At 45.9% G+C, this 24,192-nt stretch overlaps 9 protein-coding genes across 9 annotated transcripts; 3 read left to right on the top strand and 6 right to left on the bottom strand.

Moving 5' to 3' along the window:
* Positions 1-17: 17 nt before the first annotated feature.
* Positions 18-1,093, bottom strand: SNOG_11905 (hypothetical protein; the record flags this gene model as incomplete). The annotated part of the gene is made up of 2 exons (XM_001802088.1): positions 18-615; positions 672-1,093. The coding sequence occupies 2 exons, from the start codon at positions 1,091-1,093 to the stop codon at positions 18-20; spliced, it is 1,020 nt and encodes a 339-aa protein (XP_001802140.1).
* Positions 1,094-2,429: 1,336 nt separating this feature from the next.
* On the top strand, positions 2,430-3,400 carry SNOG_11904 (hypothetical protein; the record flags this gene model as incomplete). Its single annotated transcript, XM_001802087.1, has 4 exons — positions 2,430-2,700; positions 2,749-3,098; positions 3,171-3,297; positions 3,333-3,400. 4 exons carry the CDS (start codon positions 2,430-2,432, stop codon positions 3,398-3,400), a joined length of 816 nt encoding a protein of 271 aa, XP_001802139.1.
* A 22-nt stretch (positions 3,401-3,422) lies between these two features.
* On the bottom strand, positions 3,423-3,638 carry SNOG_11903 (hypothetical protein; the record flags this gene model as incomplete). Its single annotated transcript, XM_001802086.1, has 2 exons — positions 3,423-3,520; positions 3,557-3,638. 2 exons carry the CDS (start codon positions 3,636-3,638, stop codon positions 3,423-3,425), a joined length of 180 nt encoding a protein of 59 aa, XP_001802138.1.
* Positions 3,639-4,245: 607 nt separating this feature from the next.
* SNOG_11902 (hypothetical protein) lies at positions 4,246-6,173 on the top strand (the record flags this gene model as incomplete). The annotated part of the gene is made up of 3 exons (XM_001802085.1): positions 4,246-4,417; positions 4,595-4,984; positions 5,068-6,173. The coding sequence occupies 3 exons, from the start codon at positions 4,246-4,248 to the stop codon at positions 6,171-6,173; spliced, it is 1,668 nt and encodes a 555-aa protein (XP_001802137.1).
* Positions 6,174-6,681: 508 nt separating this feature from the next.
* Positions 6,682-8,583, bottom strand: SNOG_11900 (hypothetical protein; the record flags this gene model as incomplete). The annotated part of the gene is made up of 2 exons (XM_001802084.1): positions 6,682-8,316; positions 8,362-8,583. 2 exons carry the CDS (start codon positions 8,581-8,583, stop codon positions 6,682-6,684), a joined length of 1,857 nt encoding a protein of 618 aa, XP_001802136.1.
* An 8,270-nt stretch (positions 8,584-16,853) lies between these two features.
* On the bottom strand, positions 16,854-17,044 carry SNOG_11899 (hypothetical protein; the record flags this gene model as incomplete). Its single annotated transcript, XM_001802083.1, has 2 exons — positions 16,854-16,918; positions 16,999-17,044. 2 exons carry the CDS (start codon positions 17,042-17,044, stop codon positions 16,854-16,856), a joined length of 111 nt encoding a protein of 36 aa, XP_001802135.1.
* Positions 17,045-17,785: 741 nt separating this feature from the next.
* On the bottom strand, positions 17,786-18,298 carry SNOG_11898 (hypothetical protein; the record flags this gene model as incomplete). Its single annotated transcript, XM_001802082.1, has 2 exons — positions 17,786-17,973; positions 18,241-18,298. The coding sequence occupies 2 exons, from the start codon at positions 18,296-18,298 to the stop codon at positions 17,786-17,788; spliced, it is 246 nt and encodes an 81-aa protein (XP_001802134.1).
* Positions 18,299-18,417: 119 nt separating this feature from the next.
* On the bottom strand, positions 18,418-21,616 carry SNOG_11897 (hypothetical protein; the record flags this gene model as incomplete). The annotated part of the gene is made up of 3 exons (XM_001802081.1): positions 18,418-20,900; positions 20,950-21,309; positions 21,433-21,616. 3 exons carry the CDS (start codon positions 21,614-21,616, stop codon positions 18,739-18,741), a joined length of 2,706 nt encoding a protein of 901 aa, XP_001802133.1. The 3' UTR covers positions 18,418-18,738.
* Positions 21,617-22,701: 1,085 nt separating this feature from the next.
* On the top strand, positions 22,702-24,054 carry SNOG_11896 (hypothetical protein; the record flags this gene model as incomplete). The annotated part of the gene is made up of 1 exon (XM_001802080.1): positions 22,702-24,054. The coding sequence occupies one exon, from the start codon at positions 22,702-22,704 to the stop codon at positions 24,052-24,054; it is 1,353 nt and encodes a 450-aa protein (XP_001802132.1).
* Between the last annotated feature and the right edge of the window lie 138 nt (positions 24,055-24,192).

Genomic DNA, 24,192 nt, shown 5'->3' with positions numbered 1-24,192 from the left:
TTGCAACAGTGCAACCATTATGTTCGAATGAGTTCTTCTGATATCGCCCCTCGGCGTCCATGATTCCAAGGATCAATTACATCGCGCGCATTGTATACTGGCATAATGACAGGATTTAACGTAGGTTTAGCTTTAGGAGTCAAATCATCTACACTGCGCGCAATTTTTGTAAACTCTGGTATCTCGTCCATCACCACCACGAGCCCCAAAACTGGCGAAGCTTGAGGTGTAAAGTCGTCTTCTTCGAACTCGTAATCAAATGCATTGACTATGTCCTTTGACCAAACTGGAAGACGGACAACAGACAAATTGGATACGTCATCCATGGTCAAGGCGGAGAATGCTGTTAGTGCCATGGAGCCTTGCTGCGAGGTGTTCACTGACCACAGCGATGTTCGGGCTCGCAGCTTGCGGTAGACTCGTGATGTGTCTAAGTCGGTTTCAAACGCGCTCTGGGACAGGGGATCAATGTCTTCTTCAACGACCGTACGATGCGCAGGGTGATCGGTAAGAACCTGATCCATGCGCGTCCGCATATCCGCGTTGCTAGCCATCAGGTCTTCGACCATGGCGTGCAATCGTGTCATTGAGATCTCAGCTACTTGTGTCGACTCGCTGTACTCGTCAGAATCTTACGCATCTCCATTGCTCGAAGTAAGGGCCAAACGTACCATTGAAGAATCGTCAACATCAGCGTCAGACTCAATTTATGCGCTTGCATCCTCTGCACTAGCACATCGATTTGCCCTTCATACATCACCCACTTCGGCCTGCTCACTTTACCTCCGTCAAGAACACATCTCGACACCACGTCTTCAAGGTCCGAGTACGTAGTCACGCAAGCCGTCAACGTCGCGGAAATGTTGCGGAGTGTTAACATGGAGCGTCTGGCACCGTTGGATGTCGTCGCGCCAGTCAGGTAGGTTTGGAGTTGTGTCAAGGCTGCGATGATGCTTTGCATTTCGTCGAGGACTTGCGAAGCTGTCTTTGGCGCATCTAGCGTGAGAGTGATGAAGTTGTATAGTATGGGCACTATGCGAGATGCGCCTGCGATCAGGCCAATGACTGCGGAGCCGATAGTTAGGGGATCCATGAAAAGTGGCACAATCGGTGGGAATACATGGCGATGGGATGCTTTAGCAGATGAGGTGCCACAGGAGAAGGCTGAGAGTGGCGTCGGGCTGAGTGTTCGCTGGCGATTTGTCTGCACAGCCTTTCACGCATGCTTGTGTTTCATCATTAGAGGGTTGTCAGGATGAAGCGAATCTTCGTGCAGAGTGAGCTAGGAAAGGAAATGGAGATGTAAGCATGCTGCAACCATAGACCATCCCTAGAAACGTGAGTACATTAAGTTTACAATGTGGAGCAATGCTCAGACAGACGAATTGGGCCGACCAAGGACAATTATTACCGGTGTCAGCCAATCATGAAAAAGATCGTTGAAGCACAATCTGGCGTCGGCGCTTCCATGTCTTGTGCAAGCGCCCGGACCCTGCCTGAACCTTAGTCCGACTTGCCCTCGACATTCAAGCTGCCGACAACAGCCCATTGCAGAGTGACTGTGCCGTTGACATTGCATATGCGCAAAGTCCATATTTGGGCCAAACCACCTTGGGCTCATGCGGTGCTGACATGCGGTGCAAGGTTGGCGCGTCTGTCCAAGCAAGTCGAGATGAAGAGTGCGGGGCGCTGATTCGGCGGCTCGAGGCACCCCGCTAGCCAACAGCTGTCCCATTGAGGCTGAGCAGCTTGACGCGAACTGTCAGCGGGCGGGTATATGGGTAGCTGCAGCCTTCTGTTTCTCCGTAGACGAATTGATCTTTCTCTCCTCTCTGACTTGTTCTCTGCGCTGATATTGTGAAGTCGCTGATTCTGGCCATAGCTTCCATCCGAAATAACTTGAGGCGAACATGTCAGGGATACCACGGGAAGCCCACCACCCACCCGGCGGGAACTTTTATCCTCGTGAGTCGCAGGGAAAGAAGAGGTGATAATGTAGACTGACTGGGAGAAGCACCGCCTGAGAAAAGTGGATATGGTATGTCGCTCTCCTGAGTGCTCCTCAACTCATCCCCACGGTAACCAAACACCAGCCCTAACACGCGACAGACCAACAACAACAGCAAGGTCAACAGCAGTACTTTGCGCCTCCGCCGGGAGGCCAGTCCTACCCGCCACCTCCAAACTCTCCACCCGCGCATCAGCAACAGCAGCCACAGCACTACCCACCACCACCAGGTGGCGGACAACCCCAATATGCGCCGCCCCCAGACCACTCGCAACAACAACAATTCCCACCACCAGGAAGCACACCCGTCCAACATCAGCCCGCTCCTCAATCCCAGCCTCAGCAAGCCGTAGCATATGGCGCGCCGAGTCACAGTCCACACCCGAGCATTGGTGACCCAAGAGCTGCGGGACACCCGGGCATGCCCCAACAGCAGCAGCCCCAACAACAGCATATCCCCCAGACACCATCACAATCGCAGTTTAGCAATGTCGGCCAATCGCCATATGCGCAACAACAGGTCGCAGCACCCGCACAGCCCCAGTTCGCCGGCGCTGGTGCAGCACAGCCAAGCACGACTGCAGACGATGTAGGCACTTTCAATGGAGGAAGTTACCGCGTGAGCCACCGCGATACGAACACCATCTTGACCGTGCAATTGGCAATCGGATGTCCTTTCACTGCGAAGCCTGGTATTTCTCCCCCCGCCTCTCTCAAAATTAGGTACTGACCCAATCCAGGCGCCATGATCGCAATGTCCCCCACCATAACCCTTAAGGGCCAAATCAAATTCAGCCTGAAAAAAGCCCTCATGGGCGGCGACATGACCAAGTCCTCCTACACCGGTCCCGGTGAACTTCTCCTCGCGCCCGCCGCTATTGGCGATATTACCATCATCAAGCTCGGCGGCCACGAGCAGTGGAGCGTGGGCAAAGACGCGTTCCTCGCATGCACGCAGGGCATTGTGAGCGAATACAAGAGCCAGGGCATCGGCAAAGCCATGTTCAGCGGCGAGGGGCTTTTCGTGTATAAGATCAGTGGCCAGGGGATTTTATGGTGTACGAGCTTTGGCGCGATTATTCGGAAGGATGTAAGCACTAAGTCTCCTTCGTCCCTTCACTCTACTGTTTTTGTAAGACACTGTTTCTAACCCGTGACATAGTTGCAAAAAGACGAGAAATACATCATCGACAACGGTCACCTCGTTGCTTGGAACTGCAAGTACGTGCTCGAGCGCGTGGCGTCGGGCGGGATCTTGTCGAATATACACGCGGCTGAGGGGCTGGTGTGTAAGTTCACGGGGCCCGGGACGGTGTTCATGCAGACGAGAAATGCGCAGGCGTTTTCGGCTTGGTTGGCGGCGAATGCGGCGCCGGCTATGTAGTAGATTAAGAAGTATGGTAGGAACGGTAATCTACGTATAGCTTATTGCATGATATTGCACCGAGGACGTGGTTTCGATGTTGCACGAGCGTCGTGGCGAACGCTCTTTGGCCATCGCGGGGTTAGTGGCTTGCTGTTGTCCAGACACAAAAGACGTTAACTTACAAGAATAACTATCAAGCAGATAATCCGAAGTGTTTGGAACTCTCCACCTCTCCACAATAGCGGTCTTGTATCCGTCCGTCATTTTATCACAATGGTGGTGAAGAAGACGAGCCCTGATCCTGTCAGCCTTCGTACGACTGTGATTGCTACACTAGACAAAAGCCATAGGACCAGTTTCGTCAATCAGCCCGCTGAGAATAATGTCCATACAGACGTCGTTGTTGTAGCAGACAATGCACCGCTTACACCCGGCACGAGCGCGGAGGAAGCAGCACCAGGCGCAGGAAACATAATCCGTGACTTTACAATATCGTATGCTTAGACCTGGCGCCCTTTAAACTGAAATGTTCTCGCTAATGACCACTTGTAGCCCTTACGCGAGCGATCCCGTCGCAATCGATTGCGGCCCTGGGCTCGTCACCTATCCCGTACCGAAGCATCTTCTACATTCACCAAAGTGGTTAACCACTGATGGCGGAGGGACAATTTGCCTTCCGGGTGTGAGTGCAGCTACGGGACATACGCTCGTCCATTACCTCTACACGGGCACATATCAAGCACTTGAAGCAGAAGGAGAAGCTACAGCGCCACCGGCGCATATCAAATTCGAACAAGCCCTCTCGACTTTTGTTCTTGCCTCCACGTACGAATTGCAGACCCTTGAAATACTTTCTAAAGAGCAGATGAAAATGTATGGCAGTCGCATGGCTCTCGTTGAAATTTTGGACACTGCGAGGAAAGAGTTCTCAAAACTAGCTTGGTCCTGGTTCCACGAGTACCTGCAGGCTAGAGCTGAGGAGCAATTCCACCTCGATCATACGTTCTTCACAAGCACGGCCTTTGTTGAGAGCATAGGCGAGGGTACACTGTACCGGTTCATGATGTCTCATCTTCTGCAGATCTTTAGCGGGAAGCTTACCCACACACTGCAAAGTCGAAAAGGCCACGACCTAGGAAATAAAACGCCTGACACAGTGTTGGAAAAAATTGAGGGCACACCTGTAAATACATACTCTTGCCACTGCAGGTATCCAACAGGCATGTTTGGAGGGGAAGCGATTGGAGGCGATGGTGCTGGAGGGCATCCTCCCGTTGACGGAGGCGCAGCAGGCGGTGACCGTGGAAGCAGAGGTGATTGTGATGGATCAGGTAAGAAGGGGAAGAAGAAGAGCGGGAAGGATTTGCAGGAAGAGGAGCGCCTGGAGAAAGAAGAGGAAGAAATTTTGGCCAAGGAAGAGGAGGATTGTCTGGCCAAAGAAGCACAAGAAGAAGCGGACCGCGAGGAAAAGAGGGAAGAAGACGCGGCAGCAAGCGCAGCAGCCGATCTTAGTTGGTCAGAGCCAGCTGCACCGCCTAATGACGATTGGAGTTCATTCGTTGCAACTGAAAACACGAGGAAGAAGAAGATTGGCAAAAAGGAAGAGGTTAGTGATCGCCGCTATATGATTGAGATCCTGCGGGGCTAACTAAGTAATGGGCGGCGGAATCAGTACCCCCAATTCCTCCTCCAGCCCCGGCTGAGCCAGCATCAGCGTTCGACGACATCAAACTCGACAACATGAATCTGGACGACGGCACACCAGAAATCCATATGAACTTTGGCGGTTCTGGAGCGGGCAAGCCAAGATCTAGGTTCGGGCTGCCCAGTCATGGTGGCTGGTCTTCTGGTTGGGGTGCGTCAACCAAAGCCGCCCATACCTGGAGATCTGACGGCACTCTCAAGCCCGTAGATGACAGCTGTGAAAACCCGTGGAATTCTGCCGAGACGAAAAAGAAGCGTTCGTCTGTATTCGTCTTCGACGCTTTCAAGGGCCGTGCGGTCCAGGCGGTTGATCCATTCGCAGGTCTTAGCAAGTCGCAGAAGAAGAAACTTGAGGAACAGATGAAGCTGGACGCAAAGACCAAGAAGGAGGAAGACGCGAAGCGCGAAGCGGGAGAAGATGCGGCTGAGCTGGTTCGACAGCGAGAAGCCAAAGCTGAGCTTGTTCGCTTAGAAGAGGAGGTGGAGAAGAAGCGGATCGAGGAAGAAGAAGAAGCCGCAGCAGCCGCAGCAGCCGCGTCAGCCGCCGAGAGCGTGAAGAAGAAGAAAAAGAAAGCCGCAAAGGCGGAACCCACCGGGGAAGAAAAGAATGAAGACGGAGACTGGGGCGCCTTCGGTTCGATATCCAAATCATCCTCTAAGAAGGAGAAAGAGAAAGAAGGGAAGAAGGAATCGCCGACTGAGAAACGCGTCCGCGAAAGGCGCGAGAGAAAAGAACGAGAGGAGCAAGAACGCTCAGAGAAGGAGGCTGCCGAAAAGGCTGAAGAAGAGCGTCTTGTGCAAGAAGCAGAAGAAGCTGCTGCAGCTGAGCAGGCTCGGATCGAAGTGGAAGAAGCGGACGCTGCATCCGCGGCTGAGGCTGAGGCTGAGGCAGTCCGAGGTGCAGACGAAGAAGAAGTCGAAACGACCAGGATTGCGGAAGAAGAGGTCGAAGCAGCACGCACCTGTTCTCGCCCCCTTCACCTACTTTTGGAGGGCGATCATTTCAGATCATGCCAGCGATGTAGCGCGATGCTAAAGGAGATCTTCGTTCGTTTTGCAAGGGAAAACAGGATACCTTTGCTTGAAGAATATTAAGGAACAAGATGCTGTGTCTGGAGTGAGTCGCTGATTGTTGATACGGGATCGGAGTTTTACAACCCCAAGATGTAAGCACAAATGTAATCAGCCTCCAAAACGGTTTAACGAGGGTCGTTACTCTAACGACCTTTCTCTGCCACTAACACTTAGCCGTATGGTGCATCGCGTCGCGTTGAATAGCTCCTCAAATACCTAGGATACCTTCTCGAAACAACAATCACACGACTAGACTGCGATAGTTATTAGTGACTTGAACATGTAGAGGCTTAGATATGATGACCTGATTAAAAGGCCAACTGAACTTTTTATGGAGATGTGAGGGATTGAACGATATGTATGTGCAAGCGTTAGGTCAGCGGGGTTCGTGGCCAAGGGCGGTACGTGGACACAAACGCTATGCAGACGCGTCAAACGAAGAGGGCGAACAACATCACAGTATCATTCTTTGGCCCATCTTGGGCTTCCAGATACACATCTCAACGTGCAGCCCTCTATCATTTTAGACTCATGCTACATTGTAGAACGCACTCGCTTCTTCCTCCGTGACATCGCTCACAAAACTCCTCTTCCGATCCACAAGCCCGTACCGATTCCCTCTAATCTTCCACCACATATCTTTCCTATTCCCGTTCAGCTTGCCCTCCAGAAGATCCGACTTCAGCCCACGAATGAATTCGTTCCAAATCTCGGGCTCTTCTAGCTCAGTGAGCTCGTCTCGCATGACTCTCAGTGCCTCCAAGGCGCGTCCATATCCGCTGTCGCCAACGCTAGACCTGATGAGGCTGCGGATCTCGGTCGACATCGACTGGGCTGCTTCTTTGATAGTTTCGAGATCATCACTGGCCGCAAGGGCGTTCTTGAAAGATGGTACGAGGTTCGAAGGGTCGATTTTGACGCGGTTCGGGTTGCCAAGGAGGGCGTCAATGTCGAGGCCGGAAATGGGCTTGTCGCGCTCAGCTCGGTTGCGCTTACCACGTCCTTTGACCTTAGGTGGCACTTTTGAGACTCTGGCTGCCTTCTTTAAGGCCTCGAACTGGCTCGTGGACGCGTCCAATAGGTCTGCGGGCGGGTTTGCGTACTTTGTCAGGATATCAGACGGTGGAGGCATTGGTAGTGATGGATCCGGATGCGTTGCTCTCCATCGGATGATGTGACCAATGCGATGTACGATTGGCGAGAATGTATCTTCGGGTTTGGCATATTCGGCAGGGTTACCGTCTTCATCTCGGCCGAAGGTGGATAGATCCATGGCATCAACGTACTTGCTCATAGCGTCCGTCAACTCGTCCGTAGGTAGGTCCTTGTGCTCGGTGATGACTTTACCGCTGATCGTCAACTTTCGGTCGAGTGGTGGGAACTTGTAGCGTCGCATGTCTTCTTCAAAAGGCAGTTCTACATCCACGAGAGCCTCCCATTCAACCTCGATCCGTGGGACGAGCAACACAATCACCGGAGGCTTGAGTTCCTTTGTTACCAGTCGTGCCACGGCATAGCAATCCGCTTCATACAATGCATGAATGAACGAACTCAAGCTGAGCTGAGCTGCTTGATTTCCGCGTTGCGGGACAAGGAAGTTTGACCTGGAGAGCGGAAGGTATCGTTCGAATGCTTCAGCCTTCACGAAACCGATTAGCGAGAGCATTGGTGTAGTCTCAAGCTTGACCACGTTCATGTCAGATTCCGAGATGTGAACAGCAGTGCGACCATACTCGTAGCCTCTCTCTAACTCATCCATCTCCACGTTCTTCTTCATGCCCGGCTCCTCTTCGTTGTCTACTTGGTACACGCGCTGATTACGAACCGCAGATAGATCTGTCATAGGCTGTTCTTCGCCTGTCATAGTGTGCGAAGATTCGTCGCTCGGTCCTGCGGCACTGCCCGCTCCAAAATCGGTGCGCGTAGCGAAAGAGCTCGCTGTAGGGGGCTTGGCGAGCATTGTACATGGATAACGCTCAACATCGATGGTGAGAGTCGCATCATAGTGCCCTGGATCCCCAAGAGTGAGCTGACCTTTGAAGCTGGGTACCGGACGAGTCTCTTTCAAGCGGGGGATTTGGAGTTGATCGATAGCCTCGGCAAGCGTGCCAAAAACACCATTGCAGTCTTCTACGAAGCCCTTGAGGGATACTTCATTCTTTGCCTGGACCCATCAGTCGTGTAACGAAGAGAAATTGCTGGTCTTTACCTTCTGTGAGCTTTTGTCCTCCTCTTTGAACCCATTGTCAGGGTCATCAAAGTCAACACCCAAAAGCACCAGATCGACCGGCGCTTCTGGGTCTCTGATCTTTGCTGCAATCTGTTCCAGATCGTCCGTGTCGATAGAGCCTCGTCCGTCGGTGACAATGATGATTCGTCGGTCGTACTTAAGAGGTTTGCCACCCTTCCCCTGTGTAGCACCATCGATCATCTGGACAGCCAGCGCTAGAGCAGATAGCACTATACGTGTGAGCTTTAGGCAGCAGATTCGCAGGGTGCAGCTTACAATCACCGTCGTTAGTTTTGCTCGGTCGAAGTTGATCTTGTAGAGTTCGTATGTCGCCCAGCAGAAACCTCCGCTCTGTCAGTCCCATGCTTTTGCTCAAAGTCCACTTGGCTTACTGTTTCAGTTCTGAGAACACGCGAAGGTTTTCGTAACCCTCCGCTTCTTCCATAACACCTCCAAGGTCCGTCTCATCCGTGCGACATCCAATAACGCTCATCAACGCGCTTTTGCGTCCTGTCGCAACTCTGCCGTTCTGTCAGCCTCGCACGGCAAGTCCAACGTTATACCGAATTGGCAAATCTGCGCAACATCATTCATACAATACGCACTAAGTCACCAAAAGAACGTCGGCTTACTGTGTTGGTAATCTTATCCCAAACATACTCCAGAGCCCAATCGAGATCAGTCTGATCGCGGCCATGCCGTCTTTTCTCCCATCGACTTCCCCAGATCCAGGATGTAAACTGTTGCCTCTTTGCCCGCCATGCTTGCGACTAGACGAGGTCGCGTGAACCGTTTTGGTTCGTTAATAGTCAAGCGCGATTACCGGATGCAGCGAAATTGAACCAGCTTTTGGATTCTAGCGAAAAGAGAGAATATGAAGAATGAGCAATGAGATGAAAAGAGAGTGTTTGTTAGTGTGGGCGTTGAGGTAGCCTGGAGTGTACAACTAGGCAAACGCGGGTGCACGGACGCAAGCACGACGCGAGCTCATGTGACGTGGAGCCGCCATCCCTCCACTTCTACAATGTCGTCAACAGTTTAATACCACGTCGGTATGTGGTGGCAGGTCATCTAACCATGCCTGTGCCTAGACATAGCATGCCCTAACGCTAATAGGCAACGTATATTTTCTTCTCTAGGATACTCTATATAAAAACCTTCTTAGCATAATTAGTATATATAGTACGTATTTAAAGAGTTAAGAATTAATTCTTAATTAATTTATAGTTTATTTATAATTAATTTAATAACTTAAATTTAGAAGCTACTCTACTATAGCTACCTCTTCTCTTCTCTTTCTAATTATTAGTACTAACGTTCTAATTATTAATATAGGATTTTTTTAATCTAGACTTTAATAAGACTAAAGATTTTAAGTAGCTTAAAGACTCTATAATAGAGATACTAAAGGAGGTTAAAGAGATAGTAAGTACTTTAAATTAATTAATAATTAATTTATAGCTAATTAGTTTAGAAACGTTATATAATAACGTCTAGTAATAAGAATAACAACGCTCTCTAAGCTAACTACCTTAAATTTCTAGCTATAATCTCTACTTACTCTCGCTCTAGCATTAATAGCTATATATCTATTATCTAACTAAATAGCTTAGCTATACAGCGTTAAAGATAAAAGATATAATTAGAGTATGCTAAAAGCATAAGTATTTACGTAAATTAATTATTAATTAATTATTAATTAATTTTCTACTAGTTCTAGTACTATAAAGCTATTAAGATAGAGAAGAAGACTACCTTCTATTTACTATTAAATACCTAAGCTTATTGCTAAGTTCTGTACTATACTAGAGTTTAGATTTATAAATTTATTAATAATAAATTACAGATTTATTTCTATACTAAGGTTAATAATAACTTCTATAATAAAATCTGCTAATATAAGAGCACTATTACTTAGCTTAAGCTTAATCTATTAAAGTATAAAGCTAAGAACTTCTTTAATGCACTTATAAGGCGCTTTATTACTAGATATTATAATATGCTAACTAAGGCATGCTGCTCTAAGCTTACTATATTAAAGAGAATAATAAGTTACCTAAATTAATTATTAATTAATTACTAATTAATTTAGCTGCTAACTAGTACTCTACGCTAGCTTATAATATATAATGCCTAGATACCTAAGACTAAATACTAGATTTAAAATATTCTAAAGAATATAGATCTTAAGTACTTATATACTCTAATTAGTAGCATTACTAAGCTTCCTTAAGAGCGCTATATAATAGTTAAGCTACTAGTCTATTATACTTCTAAGTATAGTAGGTTAATTAATAAATTTATTGCTAATTAATTCTAAGTTTATTTAGGCGTAAACTATATCTAGAGCTAGAGCTAGATAGTTAAGCAGAAATGCAATGTTATATTTAATATTATTATTCTAGTAGATACTATATATATTCTATATATTATAGTTATCTTAACTAAGATATATACTTATATCTTACTCTTACTATAGAAGATTAATAGAGATAAGATAAATATAATTATTAGCATTCTTTAGCTTATATTAAGTTCTATAATTACTAGAAGTATATTTTAGCGTAATTAATTACTAATTAATTGCTAAATTATTATAGCTTTCTTCCTATTCTTCTTTCTCTTCTAAGTATATCTTATATAGCGTAGCTATTAGTCTATAGAATAACTAAGCACTACGCTTACTAACAAAGACTAGCTTATATGCCTTATTTATTATAAGAAGCTTCTAAAGTTTCTATATAGTAGTAGCTTTAAGAGTATATTATTTAAATAGAGAACTAACTACTAGGATAAAGAATATATAAGCATACGTACTAAATAAATTAATAATAAATTCTAAATTATTTTAAGCTTATATCTAACGCGTGCTCTCTGTAATTAATAGAGATATTATTATTTATATATTTAAAGATTAAGCAAAGCTACTTATAAAGCAGAATATGTTCTAAGTTAATATATTATTTAAGAGGTTTAGAGATAGCTAGTCTAAGATTCTCTTTACTTTATTCCTTAAGAATTATAGAAAAAGTATAAATTTATTTTTAATTTATTGCAAAGTAATCTTACTAGAGTATAGTTTTTATATATAGTTGCATTATTACTAATATCTAGATCTTAGCTATATATAAGAAAGCATTTATAGCCTACTTTAAGGTTATTAAAGAGCTCTTAGAGCAGAAGTTCTAATAGCTGCATATCTACTATAATAGCTATATAAGAATTACTATTAATATAGATATAAAATAGATAGCTAGTTTATAAATTAATTATTAATTAATTTATAATTAACTAACGTTTATAGGCTTTAGGCAATACTTCTCTGCTATTAACTTAAACTATGCAGAATAATATAAATAGCTTATAAGCTATATACGCTTCTATAAGATTTACTTTCTTTATAGTATTAATAAAGTTATACCTTATATACCTTATATAGAAGACTCTAAGTAGAGACATATGCATGCTCTCTTAACTGCTAAGAGCGCTATAGAGTATATAGAATTATATAATCTTCTAATATATAAGTATTAATAATTAATTTAGAATAAGTTCTAAATTAATTTAGTTATAGCATTAAGTAATACTATAGAAGAGTAGGCAAGGTATAAGCAGAACTGCATTATTATAGCTAGCTTAAATATTTACTATAGTTGCATAGGCTAAGCTATATAGAATACTCTTATCTTTTACTCTAATGCTATTAAGTAAGTAGCATTAAAGAGGTACTATACTAGGTAACGCTATACGCTTCTTATAGAGTTAAAGATATATATAGTATCTAAATTTATTATTAATTAATTAATAATTAATTAATATTAGAGAGTAGAAGAATGCATATAAATAAGCAGAATATTTAGAAGTAGAAAGCTTATAACTAAGCTAGTATGCACTATAACTTATATAAGCTACTTAGGTTAAAAGATAAGTATCTTAAGAATATAAGTAGAGAGCTAAGTAGTAAGTTTTACTTAAATAAGTTATTAATAAATTCTAACTTTATTTAAGAGCGTTATAAGAGTAGAGCTACTTAGAAGATTATTAAGATATTAGATAATAAAGAAGATATGCTTAAAAGCCTAGAGAACTTTAGTTTAAGTAAAGTAAGGTGCTTATGCTCTTATATAAAGATAAGTAAAGCTAAAAAAGTAGCGCATATAAGATTATATTAGTTATTACTTTTTAGAAGCTTATCTATGCGCAGGTTCTCTTTACTAGCAAGATACTATTTAGATCTAAATTAATTACTAATTAATTACTAACTAATTATAGCTTAGCATCTAATATAGTTAACCTTAAGCGCTAATAATTTAATATAAAGCGCAAAAGAACTATTCTTAATAGAGAGATATATTAGTTTAGAATTATAGAGAAGAAAGTAGAGTTAGTACTTTATATATATAAGTTAATTATATAATAAGAGCAAGAGAGGCTATAGATAAGTAGAAGAGTTAAAAGTAGTTTATATTTAATCTTAATTAGAGAAGAGTATAGATCTATAAGCAACTAACTATTAATTAATTATAAATTAATTATTTAGTAGATTAGATATGCAGTAACCTATAATAGTCTAGTAGTATAAAGAGTTTTTAACGCTAAATTAAAGCTATCTATCTTCCTCTTATCTCTATTCTCTACCTCTATATCTAATCTAAACTATAATAATAGCAAATAACTAGTTGCATAATAGTATAAGTATTACTAAAGTTAAATTAATTATTAATTAATTCTAAAATAGTTTAGCTAATCTACTAGTAATATACTATACTAGCTACTTCTCTGCTTAGGTTAATACTATTTATAGCTATAGATAATTAGAGATACTATCTTCTTACTGCTAGTAAGCTCTTCTATTAAGCTCTAGTTAAAGGTAGTAATATAATATATTATATAAGTAATATTTTGCTTTAAACGCATAGTCTTAAATTAATTCTTAATTAATTTAGAAAAAGTTCTCCTTGTGTAATACTCTTAGCAATTATATATATATATATTATTTTTCTTTCTCTTTAGCAGTTATACTTAGTAAGCTAATATCTATAAAGTAAATAGCAGAAGAACTTATATTTATTTAGGCTAAAATAGAATACTATTACTTTCTAGAAAGAGAAGCTAATTAAGAGCAAACTCTCTACGTTGCAGAATTAGTTATAAATAAATTCTTAATTTATTTCTCTTCTAGTTTAGCATAATAGAGTATACTAGCATATAGAATATAGCTAGAAGCTATTAAGCTAGAGATATTAGTCTCTGTAGATAAGGCTAATTATTAGATAGAGAAAGAGCAAGGTAAAGAGAGCATAGTATCTACTAATAATTAGTTACTAATTAATTCTAAACTACTCTTACTGCTACTATAGCAGATACCTATCTATAAAGAGATAAATAAAGAAAAGTAGTAGAAGAGAGAGCAAATTAATATATATAAGTCTTACTAAGCTCTTATTATATATAGCTATTATAGTTCTTATTAGAATTATAGAAAGAAGTAAGTAAAAAGGTGTTTACTTAAGAGGCTATATTTAAATAGGCAGCTTTTTATATTAGGCAATTTATAGTTATATAAGAATCTACTTTAATTGCTCTATATAATGCCTAAAGGCCTAAATATATTAGAAATTAATTACTAATTAATTCTACTAACAGCAGCAAACTTAGAAGTTACTAAAGTAAAAGAGGTAAGTAGAGAATAAGCTTAAGCTAGAGAAACTACAGAGAGATATCTAGTCTAACTCTAAATTATATAAGAACTTAGATAAGAGCTCTAGCTAGTTATAAATTAGTATAAATTAATTATTAATTAATTATAAGTTAATTTAACATACTAAGCTACTGCTAACCTTAGAGCTAGAAGGTTTAACACTCTTAGCGTTAAAGCCTAGTATAGGAAGAGAGAGAAAGCTATAGCTAGTAACCTAATCTTCCTTAGACTCTTTATTATCCTAGTTATATATTAGCAAAAATAAATTATAAATAAATTCTAAATTTATTTAACTTATAGAGTTAGAGTCTAATAAAGAAGAAGAGAGGAGAGCATTGCTAAGCTGCTCCTTACTACTAATAAGATTATTATCCTAGTTATATATTAGCAAGAATAAATTATAAATAAATTCTAAATTTATTTAACCTATAGAGTTAGAGTCTAATAAAGGAGAAAAGAAGAAGCTATTGCTAGGCTGCTTATTATCCTTATTACTATTAAGATTATTATTCTAGTTATATATTAGCAAGAATAAATTATAAATTAATTTTAAATTTATTCTACTTACGCTGCTAAAATTAAAGAAGAGGTTCTTATTATTATCTCTAAGGCTACTACTTCTAAGACTACTATTATTCTAGTTACTCTTATTCTTATCCTAGCTATATATTAGTATAAATAAATTATAAATAAATTATAAATTAATTCTACTTATAGAGCTTAATAATAAGTCTAATGAAGAAGAGTTAGACTTATTAGCTAGCGCGTTATTCTTAGCAGCTAGCTTTATCTAGAGATCTCTATTCTTATAGAGCTAGTGCAGGCTAAGCCTAAAGTAGTTATACTCTATAATAAATTAGTAATTAATTTTTAATTAATTCTTAATTAATTTAGCTATAAGCATACTTACTATTAAGCTTCTCTTCCTTACTAATCTTAGCATTAGCTATATAGGTCTTATAGAAGAACGCCTTTCTAGAAATAGCTATATAAGCTGCGTGCATGCGCATAAGATCTAGCTATATCTTTATTAAAATTAATTACTAATTAATTAGAAATTAATTTAACTTATATTGCTGTTAGGCAAGCAGAGAACGTTCTAGAGTAGAGAGTAAGCAACTAGAACTAAGGCAGCAGCAGTAAGCAGCAGAGCAGTAGCAGTATAGTATATAGCTATAGTATTAGCTTAGAAGACTAAATTAGTTAGCAATTAATTAATAATTAATTTAAGTACTCTTACTCTTCTCTTAGATAATAAGCTAAGAGTTAGATATGCTAACTCTACTAGCACGTGCAGCTCTTACTTAGTAGTTCTAAAATAGATAGTTCTTTAGATTGCTTAGCTAGTGCTAGGAGTATTCTGCACTAAACCTTATCTATATGCATAATAGAATTACTTGCTTAATTAAGCGCAAAGAGACCTATAGTAAGAGAAATCTAACCTAGAGTATAATACTATTTATAAGAGAGCTAGAATAAATTATTAATAAGTTATTAATAAATTCTAGCGCAGTATATATAAATCTATCTAGGACTATAGAGACTACGTTGCTAGCTATTGCTATTAGTAGAGGCTACTTAGAGCGCAGTGCTAGAAAGTAGTAAAGTATATATTATAAATTATAATTTCTAGGTATAGTTAAATTAATTATTAATTAATTAGTAGTTAATTCGCGCTTATTAGCAAAAACTTGCTTAACTATTAGCGCCTAAGGTTAGGCTGCGCATAGACGCTTAGCATGCCATCCTTGGCACGCGCATGGTCAGATGACTTGCTTCCTGCGTCGGTATTTCTTGTATCTGGTCGCACCAAACAGTAGTTCTGTTGAGCTGATGAACGGAGTTTTGAGTTCCTCGCCACCAGGCTCCTTAAGACGCGTCGCTGCCGATCACTCCAAGGCCGACTCCTCCATGCCCAGGAAATACGCATGAACAGAGACCCAGAGTATTTGTTTGTAGCAAAATCCACTGTCTCTCTAGCAAGGTCACATGTTAGCTAAGCCACTTGTCATAAGCAATGCCCTTACGGTTCCAATTGCCAACATTGAGACCTCGGAATTTGATGGTGCCGTGTAGAGTTCTCACCTTGCGTACGCCGGGCACAATCCGAGGTTGGCATTGCACTGCTGGCCTCCTCCTATGGCGGACTTCTGGGGCTTTTAATGCAATTGATTTCGCTCACAGCAAAAGCAACCGATGATCTCAGGGAAAATTCAACTGTTCAGCCGTGGGAATGCTTTGCTCGTTGCGTCCACGCATCTATCTTCCAATCTCCCATGTACCAAAAACAAGTCGAGAAGTAGTATGTACCACGTCATGGCATACAGCAGCTCCGCGGCATCCCACCGCCGCAAACCCCGATGTGGACGATACCGCATACTGCATGTTGGCACACATGCGACGAACACTGAGAGGGGTAGCTCTAAAACGTCCTCCCTCAAAGTGATTAACACATTCGCTAATCACATAGACGAGATTCTAAGCTCTAGCTACATCTTCTTGAAGTTTTCACTTTTCAGCGACTGTTTTAATGGCTGAGTTATCGTCATCTACCCCTGCAGCACCCCTGTTGCTTTCTGTCGTATGTCCCAACCCGCCGTACTTGCATGGTTACACACAACCTAGAGCACGAGTATCAGGGATTCCAAGCCGCCACTTCGAATCCCTATACGCCCTGAACCGCCTGAGTGCCACTTTATTGCACCGAGGATCTGTCAGAACATCTCGCCTCTCCAGCCCCTGGATACGTTGCCCACCTTCCTGACAAACCTCACCTGTACGGTGCGCTTCCTTCATCGAACGTCTTGCCATTCCCAGCGCCGGCCAGCAAGAGGGCTAAGCATAGAGAACAGACGCTGGTGGAACGACATGCGTAAGTCACGGTCGTAAAGCTCGTCACCTCTGATGACACTGACCTTGACATAGGATTTTACTCTGCGGAAGTCCCGCCCAGACAGGCATGGTTGGAGCTTCGAACACCTGGCCTCCAACGTCGAGGGATGAGCGTGCTGCTGAGCAAGTTCCCAGCAGGAACATCCTGTCAGCGGACTTCAATCCTCATCCTCTGTCTCTACATATTCTGAGCGACGAAGAACTCTACAAACCCGGTTTCTTGGTGGAATTAGATTATTTTTTGTCCCTGTATATAACCTAAGTGTTCGTTCTCTTCTTCCTCTGTTCCACACGCATCGTGTTAGAACACCATAGTTGATACAACGATACAACCAACCCGGAGATGCTTTTAAAAGCCTGCATCAATTCTATAGGTCGCCGGAGCAAAACAAAGTGCTACCGTACCCGTGCCAATGCCCAGTGTTACACAATACCCACCATTTCCTCATCTACCCGCCCGCCCATGCTACGCTTACTGCTCAATAGGTAGACAGTAACGCCATCTATGTTCTCTGTCACAAATTCCCCTTCAGCGTCTCTCCGACTACATAGCCTAAACAATTCCACCTCAACATCGATCTAGGCGGTGCCCGCGCAAACCCATCACTCTCCACGTCAAACCCGAGTGTCCGGGGTCCGAAGTCCCAATCCATGTACGCCACTTCGAACCCCCTCTGCGCCGTGAACCCCCCAAGTGCCACTTTATTCCACCAAAGATGCGATGTCTTCGCCTGGAAGAGATCTCGCGGTCCTCCATACCTGCGACCATCAATGACCGCGCAGGGCATGGAGACGCCGCATCAGGCGCGATCACATCCAAAAACGATTCCGACCTAGGCGAAGCCAGAACGAACTTGAAGCGATGCTGCGACTGATCAGAGCGCGCAATTTCATAAGCGCCTGCCAAGGGTTCCTGCCATCAGGCTGAGTGTTGGTGCCATCAGCCAGAGCATCGTTCCTCTCGTTCGGCTCTTGATCTTCCCCAGCCGCCTCTAAGACTGTCGAGCTTATGTTCAGTCTGCTGCACATCACTCAGCAACGTAGAGGCAGAGTTGACAGGGTTCTGGAAGTATTTCCTGCCCGCTATGTCAATGGGGGCATTAGGGGCAGACCATCGACATCGGCCCCACCTTTCCAAGGGGGGTTCATGCCCACTTGACAGCATCAGAAAATGATGGTTGTCTCCAAAAATTGGCATTCTTGGTGGAATGCATTTATTCTTTTTATAAATTTTTGGTTCTTTGGCTGTGTTGTTTTCTACACACATGAGACGCGTGCGGTAGTTGAACACGGGAATGTAAATATGTCGAAGGGTATAGACATGTTGTCTCTAGTGCAAGTTATGTATGTACCTGCGCAAGTTCGTCCACCACGACCATTACCACCTTAATCAGCCATCACATCAAAACATCGTCACATCACCACGCCCATGTAACAAATGTCAAGGAAATTAGGGATTTCATTTCACTATAGGAAAGAAGCAACTTATGCCAATGAAACAAAAATCCTCTGCCATGCCGTGGCGCCATATCGCGCCCGATTCCGTCGAGGAGAGTTGTTGTGTACCTTTCTCGCCAAAGGAGTGTGTTTCGCCGATACAAAAGCCTTGCGCCATAGAATTCGTACTAGTCAAATCGATTGACGAGAAAAGAAGAGAAACAAACCTCAGTATACGTCCGCTTGTCCTGCGGAGCCGCATCTATCACTACACACTGTCTCGGCTATGTTGAAGTGCTACGTACTGCATAACTTGTCTGTACAGCTCAAGGCATCTCCTCGTCGCTAGCATCGAGAATGTCGTACTCCTCGTCGGTCATGAAACCGTCATCGGACTGCAGAGCTACGCTCTCGGCATCCTCGAAGAACTCATCATCAGAGGCAACAGTAACAGTGCGGGCGATAGTGCTCTTCTCAGACTTTGGTGATTCGGGCTGGGCAGTAGTGGTGGTGCTCTCGTAGGTGCTAGACTCCGGTGACTCCTTGTCAAGCTGGGGGAAGATCATGCCGGATGACTTTGGCTCTGGCGAACGCTCGACGAACTTCTCTTCTACGGGGAGCTCAGCTGCGTCAGCCTCAACCTCCTGCTCATCGTGCTTGATGGTGGCCAATGCAGCCTCGTTTTCACGACGACGGCGCTCGAGCACACGCTCAACAGCAATCTTGCGGAGACGCGCAATGCTGGCCATCTGCTGCTGCTCAGCGCAAAGCGACTGCTGGGCTGCCTTCATCTTGTCGAGTCTAGCCTGGAGCAGGCGCTCGTAGAGAGGGTGCTTGGCTGATGCAGACTCAGGCGATGCGCGGAAGGAAGGCGATGGAGGAGAAACGACGTTGATGTCGCACCAGAGACGGTGACCGAACGGGATACCGTCAGCAGTCTTAAGGCGCCAGTATGAGATAGCGGTACCCTCACGATGAGGTGCCTTCATGATAACGCGGAAGGCAATCTCTTCGCCGGCCTCAACTGGACGACCAATGACGTTGCTCTCGCTAGCTTCGGCGAGCTCAGCTTGGCTAAGAGGGCGGTTGTTGTCAATGTTGAGCATGTTGTCACCTCCAACGTGGCGGACACTGCAGCCAGCTGGCCAAGCATTGGGTCCCGGGTTGCGCAGGGTCCAGACCTGGACGAACTGGTGGCCGACGTTGATCTTGGAGCCGTCAATGATGGTATCGCGGATAAAGTGAGCATCCAGGCCCTCGTTCTTGGAGTCGTTCATGGAAGACTCAAGCTTGCTCTCGTCCTCGGATGGGACGACAACCTTTTCCTGTACGGGCTCGACGGTATCTACAAGAAGATCGCGAATGGCGATCTTCTCCTTCTTGGTCTGAGTCTCTTCCGAGGGCTTGAGATCAACGACTGTCTGAACCTGGGTGGCGGCATTTGCGGATGGAGCGACTGGAGTCGTCTCGGTAGCAGTTGATCGCTGAGGCTGGCGATCGCCGAGCTTAGCCATGGATTGTCCGCTCATGTCATCGTTCATGGTCGTAACGCTGACGCTACGAACGGGGGTCTTAAACTTGATGAGAGGATGAGTGTGGTTGTGACGGTTGCTCGGGTGAGCCTCGCAGTGCTGGCAGAAATCGGTGTCGTGACACACAGCGCACTTGTAACGGACACCCTCAATGTAAGACATGTTCTCCTTGTCCTTGCACAGGGGACCGTCACAATAGATGCCGCAGTGGCGGTTGCCGCTGTTGAGAGGCTCGGCCAAAGGTTCATAGATTGGCACAAAGCGATGGCGGGGGTGGATGTGCTTCGCGCTCTTGACACAGCTGGAGCAGTAGTCCCAGTCTGGGCAGTTCAAGCACTTGTGACGGACGCCATAGATGAACTTGTCGCATCCGTCGCAAACGGCGGAGTGGCGGACATTGCGTCCGGAGTTGCAAAGGAAGTCTGCCAAAGTTGGGAGGGCAGCATCAGAGGTAGCAGCGGTGAAAGCATGACCGGGGTGGTGGCCGTGCTTGTTGCCGATGTGGCAGTCCATGCACAAGTCGTAGTCTTCGCAGGAAAGGCAGGTGACGAACTCCTTCTCGGGGAGGCTCTTGACGCAGCAGTTGCATGTGCGGGTGGGCTCGTCATCAGAGACGACCGACTGCTTCTCGTCCGTGTAGGCGCCAGGGACTTCGCGGGTCTCCTCGGCCTTGATCTTGGGGGGAATGCGCTGGGTGGTGCTGTTCACGACACAGCCGTTCTTGACGAAGCGCTTGACCATCCAGTGGCCAGTGCCAGGGCAGTGGATTCCGGTATCCACGCAAGCGGGGCAGAGATCGTAGTCGCCGCCGTCGCAGACGCCGCAGTGGAAGTGCTCGTCTTCCATGGGGTGGTTGCAGTTGTTGCAGTACACGACCCACGAGGTGCAGGTGCTCGGCTTAGGGCGGAATGCGAGATCGGCATTGTATGGGTTGCTCGCGAGGTTGTGGAAGAAGCCTACTCGTACTGTTAGTCGTCACTCTGATCATCCACTGCGAAGTCTTACTCTGGCGGGTGGTGAAGGAGCGTGGCAATGGAGCCTCGCCCTCGGCATCCACCGGCTTCGGCGGCGACACCGGGCTGATGGGCTCAAACTTGGCGGGTGCAGTGTTACCTGCTGGCGAGCGCGCGATGACGGGCGAAACAGGTGCGGCGGTCTGAGGCCTCAGCGTGTCCGCGCTCATGCGGTGCAGCGATGGGACAAAGCTGGGAATGGCTTCTGGCTTGGCGGCAGGCGCGAAAGTCGGCACCTCGGTCTGCTCACCTGGGATGGTGGCACGCAGACGGAGCTTGAGCTTTGCCTTTGCAGCTCGGAACAGCGTCTTGTAGACCTGCGGCTTGTCCGAGTCGAGGGTGACGTAGGATGCTGACGAGTCGGAGTAGCGCTCGAACACGACATGCTCATCAGCAGTCACCTGGAGGATGCTACGAAGCTGCACAAAGTGACTGCAGTTAGTTTCAAGCTACTATCAGAGCTCCGTTCGCATGCCTGGGAGCTCAGTGCCAGGCTGACACTTGGCCGAGGCTGCGGTCTGGGGGCGACGAACCTTCTCTGGGAGCACATGGGCGCCGAGGTCCTTCAGCGGCAGCTTGAACTTCTTGGTCTGGCCGCGGAACAGGATCTTGACCACGATGGGCGTGTCCAAAGTCACGGGCACGTTGGTTGTCGCCATGGCGGGCAAGTGAGGCTGATCAACGTGATCAGTGACGTTGGTGGGTATAAGGCGGCTGCTGCGAGCTCGTTGCCGCAATGGTCGACGAAGGGAGTGCTGCAGCTAGTAGAGGGTTGATGTGGAGGAGGTTCTTGATGGGGATGCGGAGGAAGATGTAGGGGGAGGTGGAGCAGGCGAGGGTCGTGGTCGTGTCGTAGCTGCCTTGAGCGGGGCCAATGCGCACCGGCCGCCAACTCCACACCGGAACGAACAAGCTCCAAGCTCCAGATGGCGCACTCTACTCTAGTCGGCCCACTTTCCCAGAGGCAGCAGTAACTGTCGTCACCCGTTGCTTATTCACGGACAGTAAGAGTGCCGACGATGACTTGTCATATCTTACTGGAGCTGCTGCTGAAGAGGCGAGCAAACAAGAGTGAGGCGCGCAGCAGCTCCACGTGATGACGATATCGTTTCACTATCAATTCGCGCTAGTATAGATAAGATCAATGGCAACGTGACGCAAGCGCTTCCACACTTTACATCGATTTGCGGTTAGCAGCTGGCTAGATGCGAAGTCTGACCGCTACACGACCGTTGGACAGAAGACCTGCCGTGCGCCAGCTTCAATTTGGCACGTACACATGTACAAGGCGACAACCCGGTTCAAGAGCACCATCGATTACTCATCTTACAGCAGTACTCTGGCGCAGGGTGTCCAGAATAAACAGATGAAATGCGGGTAGTAATGCTGATGCTGAGACGCAGTGGTTGAACCGTACTTGTCACCTTGCAGTTCCACGGTATGAGAGATGACCGGTCTGCCACCCCGAGGACGCACATGTGACCGATAGACCGTGTTGCTGGGATGCCACTAAACGTATCTGAAGCTCTGGCATGCAAAGCTGCATGGCTCGAATGTTAGCAAGACCCAGCTCGATGGTATGCAGTCCCATCTTCAATGATCTGGAGACCAGTCGAGGTCGTGAAGGTTGCTGCGTACTAATATCGTGACTAAGCTGGGGGCCCACTTGTAGCCGCACGCTAGTAAATTCCGCGCTGCATGAAAAAGTTCGAGAACCCGATCCTGCAAAACAACATCGTGTACCATGTCGAAACATACCAAAGAAGACTCTCCCGAGGAGGTGGAGGTTGTGAAGAAGTCTGAGCGCAAGGAAAAGAAGGAGAAGAAAGACAAAGAGCGGTCGAAATCTAAAAAGTCCAAATCCGAAGTCACTGAACCCGCCGCTGCCGACGATGCGACAGCGACAGACACACCCGCGAAGAAGCGCAAGCGCGAGATACTGCCTGACGAGATCGAGATTGATGTGAGCGCACCGGAGCCCGCGTCGAAAAAGGAGGCCCGTAGATTGAAGAAGGCCAAATTGAACCCTCCCACAACCAGCGGCGCCGAAGGAACCACAGATGGGAAGGCGGTTGCCGATACCGAAGACAAGAGCAAGTCAGACAAGCGATCAGACTTCGGAGTCTGGATAGGCAATCTGCCATGGTCGGCGACGAAGGAGTCGCTCAGGAATTTCCTGATGGAGAACACGGAGATGACTGCAGAGCAAATCACGCGAGTACACATGCCGCCGCCCACGAAACCAGTGAACCCCAACTGGAGCACAAAGCCTCTCAACAAGGGCTTCGCATACGTCGACTTCTCCACCGAACTCGCCATGTACTCCGCAATCGCCTTGACAGAGACAAAGATGGACGGCCGCGCATTGCTCATCAAGAACGCAAAGAGCTTCGAAGGACGCCCAGACAAGCCCAAGGAAGAGCAGGAGCAAGACACCGGCCGCGGCGCCAAAGGTGCCGTCAAATCCGCGCACCCACCCAACAAGCGCGTCTTCGTTGGCAACCTCTCCTTCGACGTAACCAAGGAAGAACTCCAAGTCCACTACAGCCAATGCGGCCCGATCGAAAACCTACACATGGCGACATTCGAAGACTCAGGAAAGTGCAAGGGCTACGCATGGGTTACGTTTGGCGACGTCGAGGCCGCAACGTCTGCCGTGAAAGGCTTCATCTTCAAGACCGAGGCCGAAATCAAGCGCGAGAAGAAAGGTCCAGCGGCCAAAGACGATAATTCTGAGTCTGAATCCGATCTCCCCAAGGCCAACAAGAAGCGAAAATGGCTCCTCAACCGCCTCAACGGGCGCGAAATGCGCTGCGAATTCGCCGAGGATGCGACGACGAGGTATAACAAGAGGTACGGCAAGGAGAAGGAGGCAGACCCAGTTGATGGCGTAAATCCCGCGCGGTGGAAGAACTTCGGGGGTGGAGATAGAGGTGGAGGTGGAGGCCGTGGCGGAGGATTTGCCGGCAAGAGGGAGTGGAAGCCGAGGGAGAAGGTTGATGCGAGGACGATTCCGAGTGGAAAAGCGCATTCGAGTGCGCAGAGGGCGAGTCAGGCTATTGTGGAGTCGCAGGGCAAGAAGACGACGTTTGAGTAGGGGCTACGGTTTAATGATACCATTTTTTGGTGCAATATGAACTACCTGACCCGTGTTGTGATGTTGGGTATCGTCCAAGTGTAAGAGGAAGCGCGGCCATCGCAAATTTCGAATTGACAACGACAGCCTCATGCTGCT

The sequence above is a fragment of the Parastagonospora nodorum genome, assembly GCF_000146915.1.
Source record: "Parastagonospora nodorum SN15 chromosome Unknown scaffold_20, whole genome shotgun sequence".
Lineage (NCBI taxonomy): Eukaryota > Fungi > Ascomycota > Dothideomycetes > Pleosporales > Phaeosphaeriaceae > Parastagonospora > Parastagonospora nodorum.
Note: the sequence above shows the minus strand (reverse complement) of the source record. Positions and strands in the feature narration are given on the sequence as shown.